An 11,537-nucleotide genomic window follows, 5' to 3' on the forward strand; every position below is an offset into this window, starting at 1 on the left:
GCCGGTTTCTGTTGGAGCTCTAATTGCGTTCCGATTTGTCTCCGTCTTTTCACTCGAGTTGTTCCCCCCGCGGTCCTGCATGCCAGATGATGCAGATTGCGTGTATGGTTTTGTCTTTCCTGAATCACTTAGCCTAGCCTAGAACACAGCCCATTTCTCTCTCATTGCTTGCTAAAAGTGCTTGGTTTAAGATTGTAGAGAACCAGAGAGAAGCATACTTTTTGGTAAGTGAATCACACGAGAGTATAGCCACAATTTCATGACAAATATAAACAGCTTGCATCACGGCCCGCTAATTTGAGGCATGACTCAATATGGTTTGTTGGAAGTTGCCTCTCGCCCAAAGTCAGTTGGGATAGGCGTAACGGACGCCAGCTGGTCAAGCTGTGCTAAACTACGTTGGAAAATCTCACCCCCTGACACCTCAAGAGTCGCGCTGGGCATCGAGTGGACAGAAAGGGCTTTTACTGTAGCTTGGTGGCTAGCGCTCTCAACTCTCATTCTGTGGACTCTGGTTCAAACCAGGTTGGCCCAGGTGGGTTACATAGGCTCCAGCACACCTGTTAAATAGATGGATGGCGATGGAGTCCTGAGAAACCGCTTGAAGACACTTCGGCCGTTTGAGGGAGAAGGGCTCCACTCATTGATTGAACAGAAATTGAAGAGAGTTCTAAACGATAACAAAGGACGTTCTTTCTCTTATGGGAATGGTGGGCTTTTGGCAGGCCCCGATATTATGTAAAGGGTCCACATAACACTTAAGGAAGTTGCAAAACATGTTATGAAAGACGAACTGTTATACAACCTCGGGTCAAGTTGACCTTCTTTAGTGCAGCTTAAGGTCACAGATGTGTTCATTCTACAATATAATTTTCCTTCCCTTTTGGGGGTCCCTAAACCACCGAAACAAACGACAATGTTGGTGGTTTATATCCCTGTGTCCTAATATGAGAAAACTGTAAAGCAGGAGTGCTCGCAGTTTTGTCGCCTGCAAGCTACTTTTAAGATGACCAAGTCCCAAAAGTTTCTTGCGAGAGCTACTTTTAAAAAATGAAAATGGCCACGAGCTACTCATTTTTGTAGAAATGATTTTCATACCTTTTTTCAACCCAAACAGATCAAATATGCTTGTTTTACCAAAACATTCACAAAACACTCACATTTTATGTTTCACAATACTTTTCTTTCTAGTGTTCTTTCATTATTAACTGAAAACCTGAATGAAAAGCAGGCCTGCGGGCGCCTCATGTGGTCGTGGGGGCTACCTGGTGCCCGCGGGCACTGTGTTGGTGCCCCCGATATACCCCCTACTATAAACACAGAAAACATATATTGTATCTTTACCACATTTATGAGTATTTATCAATGTTGTACCAGTATATCAGGGTTGTCAACATGCAAGTTACAAGTCGACATGATCGTTCTCTAACTATAAGAGACCCTTTCATCCATCTCCTATGCCGCTTATCCTCACTACGGTCGCGGGTATGCTGGAGCCTATCCCAGCTGACTTTGGGCACGAGGCGGGGTACACCCTGGACTGCCAATCACAGGGCACATATAGACAAACAACCATTCACTCTCACATTCATGCCTCAAGTTCATACCTATGGAGAACTTAGAGTCGCCAATGAACACAATCCACACAGAGATGCCCAATGGAGATTCAAACCCAGACCTTCCCGATCTCCTGACTGTGTGGCCAACATGCTAACCGTCACCGTGCAGCTAGTATACAACATATAATATATATATGAAATCTGATGAAAAAAATCTGAAAATCTGATGAAACTACTAAATGCTAAATACAAATGATTACTACTTCACATTCACAGTTCAATCCAAGGAGTTGATATCATTCAATAATTCACAATTCAATTCCGTGTGGCAATAAAGACAAATACACATAATTTCTCAATATTTGTGTACGTAACCTGAGCACCAGTAATATTTCAGTCAAAATAACTACGTAGCATTTATTAGGCACACAGTTCATGTGTTACATGTGTTGCTACCAAATATTGCCCATACACAAAATATGAAAACGATTATGCAAAATGTAGCCCAAGTCAAGGCAATATATTAAAAAGGTTTCAGCAATGGGCACATTTTCCAATTCATCATGAAATAATAGTTTAACAGGCAAGTGTAGAAAACACAAATTTCTATAGTGGAGTTCAAGATGCGATGCAAAGCCTTCAAACAAATTGACTTTTCTTCTACATAACTAGCCGCTACAAGCCGCTACAAGTGAACGTATTACTTTTGTTATAGATATAGGCATCTTACCGCTCGCTTAGTTTATCAGTAATCAGAATAATAAATCGGGTTGGGCAATATGGACTTGAGCATATATCACAATATTTTTGGGATGCATCACGATGTGAGGAAATAATTAAATTCAGCTTGAGTCTTGTATAGGAAGCTACAAACCTTAACCCATATAATTAAAAATAATGACATTAAAAGTAAGCTTTCCTATGGCGCTGTGTAGCGAGTGTCCAAAGCGAGCCAGTCTATTCAGTTGTTGAGCGCAGCTGCTTTCACAACATTAGAACCACTGTCAGTAGTTCCACACTTGTTTCTTCTCAAGTGCCATTCCTGGAGAAACTCCTTCAACACTACCTGGCCATGTTTTCATCGTGTGCTCCTCCGGAAAAGTCCAGTCACTGGTTATGTAGTGGAACGTGAGGCTAATATATTGGTGAGTCGCTTGGCTACTCCACATGCCTGTACTACATCCAAACCAAACCAGAGAGGTACCTCCTCGTTTAGCAATGTCTTTATCTATAGTCTCCACCTTTAGCCATGCTCTTTTTCTCTCTTTTGTTTTGTTATTTGCTCTGTTTTCTCCACCACCGCTGGACCATTCGTGAGGCGTCAATGCGTCAATAAAGTGTGCAGTCGCAGGAAAAACACGTCATCATCTCTGCTTTTCCCATTTGAAATGATGATGCAGTATAAGTCATTTTCTTATCAATGGACGAATTTATACCAGTATAATCGGTATATAAAAATTATCGCCCAACCCTAAATAAAGATGACAGTTCCAGCTCACCACGGGGAGCAGCAGCAAATCAGGAGGGGAGCTTAATGTCAGCTGACTGATGTCATATGACCTGTACAAAGTGACCTTTACGCCATGGACCCACGCTACCTTCGCGATCGACCGGTAGCTCGTGATCGACGTAATGGGCACCCCTGCTGTAAAGCACACTTGGGGTCGATGACACTGGTACCCTTCAACCCTAAAATGCTAACAATGGGTACAAAAAACAAACAAAAAGGGTAAAGAAAATAGATTTTAGATCTTCACAGATATTTGAAGTGCCATAGCTTTAGCGTAATGCTGCTAACTGAGCAATAACAGCATCAACATTACTTGGTGGAAAAATAATGTGCCCAAGTGTCCAATTGAAGCATTTTCTCGTTCACACACTCCTGACATTGTCACATAATGACCTGCCATGTGCAACTGCCAAGCAATTAAACCAAAAACAAAAAAAAGCATTGATATAGACATAGGGCTGCAAATAAATCCTGCCAACCGACTGCTCTGTAAAAGTGTCCGGGGAGGATTGTGAAATCATCCATTAGCTCGTTGTTACCTGTCAGGATGCTGCCTCGTGTTGACAGGATTTACACCCTGCGTGATGCACTGCATGCATATAGCCATTACTCTGTTGGTGCCGTGACAACGCATGCTCGCCCGCTCGTTAAACATCTGGCCGATGACATTCTGGTTAAATCCAAAGCTGGAGAGCTGTTTTTTTGGACTGATCACACTGGTAATTGGCCCATCGGAAGGAGTTTTTTAGAGGGATTGGCAGCCTGCTGCGATGTGATAGATGGAAAAATGAGCGTCCAGTTGCTTCCACAGCCGATAAAAGTTTTCATTTTAAAAAGTGCCATATTATAGTATTACACAACAATTCAAAATAAATCTGAGTTTCCACAGTAGTGTATTGGAAGTGTGTTAGCCTTGATGCTGGAGGCTAGAGGGAACATTGCTCCAGGTGGTGAAGATGGCTTCACGGAGGGCATCCACTGTCTGCATCCACTGTCCATTTTTGTAAACTTCCCTTGCCATCCATCCCCAAATGTTCTCTATTTAGATTTAGATGACGGAACACGGAGGATGGTCCAAAAGAGGGTGAGTTTATTCCTCTGGAAGAAGTCCTTTGTGAAGTGCAGGGTTGTGCCGTTGAAAAAGCCAGTCATTACCACACAGAAGAGGACCTTCAGTCATGAGGGATGCCCCCTGCAACATCTCCACGTAGCCGGCTGCCATTTGATGCCCCAGCACAACCTGAAGGAGACATGAAGATATGAAGTCCATTGTTCCATTGAAGGATCATGATGGCGGCCCCTCCACTGTGCTGTGGTGGGATCTCCTTGTCATGCCAATAACATTAGAAGCCATCAGGACCGTCAACGGAGAATAAAACTTTCAATGTCCCATATTTGGTGCTCTCCTGCAAATTCCAAACACCCAATTTTGTGGCGTTGAAGGAGACGAGGCCTTTGAAAATGTTTTTTATTCCTAAAAGCCTTCTCTTGCAGATGCCTTCTGATAGTTATTGGTCTGCACCTTCATTTGGGCCAATGATGGTCCCATGTCTTGACGAACAGCCAGTGGGATCCTCCGGCTCAGGCCTGGTGAAATTTGTTTGGGTCTACCACTTGGCTGTTTTGTTCCATAACCCTCAGGATCTTTGAAGAAGTTTGAAATGACTGTCTTACTGCGTCCCACCTCAGCAGCGATGGCGTGCTGCGAGAGGCCTTGCTTATGCAGCTCAACAATCCCACCGCCTTCAAAGTGACAAAGCTTTTTTGCCTTTGTCAATCAAGACATCATGACAGTGTGAATACCTGACATTGAACAACCATGATGGCACGGCCCCCTCCATTGTGCTGTGTGTAAAACATCTCAGGGGGGATCTCCTTGTCATGTCAGTAACATTGGAAGCCATCAGGACCGTCAAGGGAGAATAAAACTTTCTTCCACCTTTCAATGACCCATATTTGGTGCTCTCCTCCAAATTCCAAACGCTCAATTTTATGGCGTTGAAGGAGGCGAGGCCTTTGAGGATATGTTTTCTTCTTTAAAACCATTGTTTGCTATATCCCATTTCTTCTTTTTGCATTTTGAAGCTCTACCTTAGAACCTCCTTAAAATCCAACAGTGTAAAATGTAAACTCGTGCGATTTTTCAATTGGTCTTAACATTTTGATGTGTACACTGTAACTCTGCACTTGCCCAACGAAATAGATATGATACATAACATAGAACAACCTAACATTACAGAGTGGGACAGGATAACACAAATCTTAGCAACACTAGCCTACAGTGCTACAGTGCTAACATTACATTTTAACAGCAACATCATGCTAGGTTAGCCGATTCTCTGAAGAAAAACAAAACGATCTAACTTACAGCTCCCAAGTCTGCAGCTGATTGACGGATAGTTGGCAGTCCTGGAGGCTGCATTTGAAGATGTGTAGCAAAGCCTGAAAAATGATTTTTGTTTCCCTGTCCGGACCTCAAAAAAACCCTGAACTTCAAAAGCAAGCATGTGAGTGCCTCTTCTCTCAAAAGTGAGGAAGATGATGAATTTTCCTCATGTTTGGTGCTCATAAACAGGCTCTAGGGACACATATTACTGTTAGAACGTCATTAAAAAAGTACATTTTGCATTACAGGGGACCTTTACACTTATCAAGGTAATTGATTATATGATGAACTTACCCACAAAATAATCAAAAACCGCAGCAGGGTGTTCCTATTTGCATTTGCTGGGGTTTTTTTCCAATTAACTCGGCTCCCCTCCTTCTCCCCAGCTCTATTTTAAGTGTCTATTAATAAACTGTTCACGCGGCCATTAAGCGGGCAGGTGGGCAAATCTTGACCACCCACCTGGCTAACTCCAACATCAATCAAGGAAGTGGCAAACACTATTAGAATGAAACCATTTCACTCCCACAAAGTCTGGATGGGCGGATACTTTGTTGAGGACAATTAGCTTTGAATACAAAGTGACTCTCTCGGGCTAATTAGCTTCCTTGACAACACGGAGCTGCTTATTTTGTTTGATTATTCATGAAAAGTAAAACTCGTCTCTTAAGTCATTAGGTGCTTCTAAAAGAAAGAAAAGTCTTGCTTATGAATTGCATATTGAAACCGCATGGAGCGCACTACTTGGCTGCAACCAGCAGAGGCGCTGTTGAGTTATTCCCGACCAGTTAGCAAGATAAAGAACTTTCTTATGCAGCAATCCCTCGTTTATTGCGGTTAATTGGTTCCAGACTCGTCCGTGACAAGTAAATTTCCACCAAGTATAATTCCTTATCTATAACTGGAATATTTTCGTAGCTAGAGCATAGAAAATCTGTTTATGACTTTCTAAATGCAGTTTTTAACATTATTAGAGCCCCCAGACATGAAATAACACCCCTATAGTCAGCTTTAAACACATATTACCCAATATAGTAGACATAATAATAATAATAATAAGAGAAATAATAAGAGAAAAGAAGCCATTTAAGACATAAATAAGACTTGTGCTCGTGTGTGTTGCTGTAAATGTGTTCTGGTGCCGAGTGGGGGGCAGACAGGAAGTGACGTCCGGGGTTTAGAGTTGAGTTTTAGCTTGGTGTGGATTACAGCTGCAAGAGTAGTAGTAGTTTGAGATTATTGTGCCACTTGTGAGATCATTCAAACCTGCAGTTGTTGTTACATTCTATTTTTGGAGAAGTACCAACACGTATGAGTGAGGGGGTCTTCATGGTATGACAAAAAGGCTGTGGGGGTACACAAGGCAAAAAAGGTTGGGAAACGTAGGTCTAGTACACATCTATTTTAACTAGGGCTGTCAATGGATTTAAAAACTTAATTGCAATTAATTGCATTTTGTCCATACTTAACTCATAATCGGTAGATAGAAATGAGTTTTTATCTATAATAAGTAGGGATGTAAATCTTTGTGGTGAACGATTTGATACCCAACGACGATAACTACATCAAATGTTATGTGAAGGGATATCAATTTTGGAAATATGGGCCATTATTTTATTCAAAAAATAACATACAGTTAGAAATCCCACAGTTTCTGTATGTTTAATGCGAGCGGCGTTTTGTCCTACTTTGTTTGATGGTACTTGAACGCACTTTCTAACTTTGTCCAACGCTGCACATATAGACTACTATACTGTATTTTTAACCTTTTTCTTTTACCTCATATTTAGTCCCAAATGCTGATACTATGTGGGAATGCATAAAGGTAAGATTAGATGACCTTACTCAGTGTGAACGTGCATATCTGTTCGGTACACCACCTATCTGAAAAACAAAGTCCAGGCTGGTACTGGTGGATCGTGGCTGCGTATTCATTTTGTGCTTTAAATTTGATGTTGTTCCTGTCATAGTTTTACACAATACATAATAAGTAAGATAGATCGCTATAATGGATGTACAGTATGTTTTACTGATGTCTTGATGACTAGCTAGTGTGTTGTTAATGCTAGCTAATGACTGTCCTAGGCAATGCCCACCATTAACGAGCAGCTCGTACCCAAATTTTAGCTCGCAGTTCAGAGCACAAGAAAAGCACTCCTTAGTTAGGACACTCGCATGCCAAAGCACCTCTGTATAAATGACAATTTAAAAAAATACAGTGCTTCAGTACTTTCTCGCTTGTCACTGGCAAATCAACGTACTCAAATAACTGATACAAATAACTGAACTGAATAACTTAACTTAATAAGAAGTTAATAACTGGTGTTGCTGTGAGAGCCATCTGCCAGGGCTCTGAAGCTAAACTTACCATCAAAATACCATTTTCTTTCTTCACTTCTACTGAATATTTTTGTGGCCGCTTGTGGCTCCAGAGTCACCACTACTTCCTCAAACTACGGTACGGGCCTAGGGACAAACAGGACGTGCGCACGTTAATGGCGCGTCAAAAAAAATAGTGCCGTTAAAGGAAACATCCGTTAACGCGTTCACTTTGTAGCCCTGATTTGAACGCAACTGTGTTGAATTGGAGGTGGGGTATTCCACTTGTTTTGGGTGTTGTGTTTTTTCATCACAGAAGGTAAACACAAATAAGAGTGGGATGTTCTGGCTCCAGAAGGTGAAAGCAATATTCAAACTCATTAGATAAACCACAAATAACATGCCAGGATTAAAGGTAATAAACCCACGCCCCAAAACGAAGGATTACGTGGATTCATATTGCTGCTTGCAAATAAAATAAATCTTAAGGACGTTCTCTCCACCACGGCTGCAAATACCGATTCTTTTAGCATAAAAGCGTATCGTGAGCCCTTGATTTTTTTGGTATCATTCATTTCTTATGTTCCACCATCGTGCTGGATGATCCTTCAAAGGGGATGATGTGTGAAGGATGCAGCTTAATGGCTCACACACAAAATGTGGCCTTAATCTCCGATGTCTTTTCATTACACAACACCAACACGTCTTTGTTCGTCCCTTGGCTGTCTTGGGGAAGGTTTTTGGGGAGTTTAAATGTGTATTTATATACGTGGAGAGTGCCTTAGCAATATACAGATACATTTCACATTTGAAATGAAGCGTACATTCAAGCATGACTCCCTCTTTGTGATGTTTGGAGGGCATCTTCATCAAAAGACTAATGAAAAACGAATGGACCGTGACAAAAAGCCCATGAATATGAGCCTTGATGATAGCAACAAGCAGTCTGTCTTTTCCCATTGTCTTTCTCTCACTGAATACATATTATTTCCACACCCACTCAACCTGAAAACCTCCTCTCAGTGTTGCCGCGCTTCCTTTTGACAAGGCTTCAATCAACTCCATGCATGGAAAAAAAGCCTCGCCAGTGATGGATCTCCTACAAAAACACGTTAGCTGATGAGCACACTTGTCGGCGATCTGCACAAAGGAACGTGTAACAAAAGCCTAAACAAGGAACTGGTCAGGCTGACAGACAAATAACAGGGGTTGCAAGAATACGACAAGGCGGTTTAACTAAATACCTTTCACATAATAACATCTAGAAAAGTGTAGGAGGGACAAAAGTCTTTTGTCCCCTTGAAGCGATCACTTTTAAGCAGAGATTCACAATATGTTTTTTTTTTTCAAACCGATACCATAACGTTCTGTTTCTCAAGACCAATAGGATATCGATAACCGATGAAATTTTGATTAAAGTGTAGTTTGTGCACACTTGGAGGTAAGAAGGACTGGAACAAATTAGGATTTGACCAACTAGACCTGTTGATTTGTCCTAATCAAATATCATGAGTTTCCTACTACCACATCACTTCTAGAACCAGAGAACCAGAGTACAGAGCGGAACTACTATTGCTCAGGTTGCCTACCAGTGGCCCAGCAAAGTGCACTATATTCGGCATACATGCTCCGAGCAGCCGGTGTGCCGCTACAGAGGTCAGTATGTTTAAATTAGGTTGACCAAACGTCCTGTTTTCCCAGGACATGTCCTGTCCTGGCTGTCCTGTTTTTTGGTTTTTTTAGAAAGTGGTGAAAATGTCCAGTTTTCATTGTTTCTCATTGGGGTGAATTGAAGCGGCACAAGGCCGCTCTGCTGCATGTGACGTAATCCCGGAGAGGCTGCTGTGTGGGCGACTTTTTGAATTAGTTGCAAAAAGCCCAAGAAAAAGCAAAACATAGTTAATCCTCTGACGCTTGCCAAATTGAAGTCTCGTAAAATTGGGACATCATGCACAATGGCGGCTCAAATTCCCAAGTTCTTCCGACTTTAGAGGGCACATTTTCTCAAAAACATTGGTTATGTACAAAAACTTAACAAGCATTTGACCTCAGGGTCCTGCATGAACTTTGAGTATCATTTGAGTATCTCCCAAGTGTCCTGGTTTTCAGAAATCAAAATATGGTCACCCTCACTTAACATGCATTTCAGTGCAACACAAGCCTAACGTATCAAAATGAATTCCTTAGACTCACCTGGATAACGCAGTTCCAAGTCAGGCTATTGCAGCATGTGCAGGTGGTCCTCGGGTTCCTAGACTGTCATGTGAGTCCAGTTTTAGTGAAGTGAGAGAAAGAAGAGAAAGCTCATCTGAGTAGGTGTAACCAACCTGTTTCAGCCAGCCTCGCGCTGGGCTCCAACACACGACCTTCAGAATGGGAGTCGAGAGCGCTGACCGTTGGGCCCGGACTGTCGACCCAGTGTTCAGCGCAGCTCTTAAGGCCGAGGGAATGAGATTTACCAACATACACTTGCGCAGCCACGCTGGCTGGCATCTGTTACATCGACCAGCAAACGCGGGTGAACCTGATGAGTAACAGGAGGATCGTGGCTTCAGACTTTTGTGCGATGCAATAAAATATACTGTATATATTCATGTGTTTCCTGTGCAGACCGACTGCTCCAGCGACAGCGAGAGCGAGGACAATTTCATTGTGGTGCCTCCGCGGGACCACCTGGGCTTGGCCATCTTCTCCATGCTCTGCTGCTTCTGGCCTCTGGGAATTGCAGCGTTTTACTTCTCGCAAGGGGTGAGAGAGTACACACACACACACGTGACACACTGTGACAACTACATTATGTTCACTTCCTGAAGATGCTACTCTCCCCACAAATATGAACCCATGCCATCACCAGGAGCTAGTCTTTCATGTAAAATGCTGCCAAAACAACATGCATAGTGCAAGTAAAACACGCACACACAACCAAAACCTGCGAGTTACCACACATGAATCATGGAGTTCATAAAGGTCTAACCCAAAACAAGCGCAATATACAGGTGGTTTTGTAGGCGCTGTCATAAATTAATTCAAAACGGAATTTTGGTCCGTAAGCTCGAGACTCGCTCAAAAAACTAGAAAACATTATGTACAGTAGACGCACAGCCACACGTATAAAACAGGTTATATGAAACAGGAAACTGTCGGTCGAACCACACTAAAACATCAGCAAACTCAACTGTCTTCTCTGCATGCAGCCGTCCCCCCCCCCACGCACACACACACAGTCGAGACTCACATCCAGAAAACACTGCACATAACTGCCAGGCTACAGTATCCTTGAGCATGTTAAAGCGACAGTAATAACTAAGCAGTGTGTGGTCTTATTATTGAGATGGAAAGGTTCTATTTTTTCATGACGGTTTCATTTAATTCTTGTATTTAGTGTATTACTACTGTATTCATTTCCTTCATGTGTTCTGGGTACATCATGAGTAAATTAGGATTTAATTTAGCCATAATTTAATGAGAATAATGGATTAGATTTTATATTCACTCCTCAGTCACACACTGTTGGTGGTGGTGTAAATCTGTACCCACAGCTGCCATCGGGTAGACTGATGCAAACATGGCTGCCATTTCGCACCTTTCTGACCACCACCAAACATTCATTTACATTCACACACCGGTAGGGCAGCACTGGAGGCAAGGTGGGTGAAGTGTCATGCCCAGGGACACAACAAGAGTGACTGGTGGAGGGAGCCAGCAGTATTGAACCGCCAACCTTATGGTTTCTGGACAACCTGCGCTACTTCTTGAGCCACTG

The 11,537-nt window shown here is 42.4% G+C and overlaps 1 protein-coding gene across 1 annotated transcript in view; it reads left to right on the plus strand.

The window, feature by feature from the left end:
• The window catches only part of syndig1l (synapse differentiation inducing 1-like), a 38,259-nt gene that overhangs the window by 20,595 nt on the left and 6,127 nt on the right, over positions 1 to 11,537 (plus strand). Inside the window, exon 3 of the mRNA XM_054762041.1 lies at positions 10,385 to 10,522. Coding sequence (XP_054618016.1) covers positions 10,385 to 10,522 — 138 coding nt within the window. The remainder of the gene's footprint in view (positions 1 to 10,384; positions 10,523 to 11,537) is intronic.

This window comes from Dunckerocampus dactyliophorus, chromosome 19 (genome assembly GCF_027744805.1).
Source record: "Dunckerocampus dactyliophorus isolate RoL2022-P2 chromosome 19, RoL_Ddac_1.1, whole genome shotgun sequence".
NCBI lineage: Eukaryota > Metazoa > Chordata > Actinopteri > Syngnathiformes > Syngnathidae > Dunckerocampus > Dunckerocampus dactyliophorus.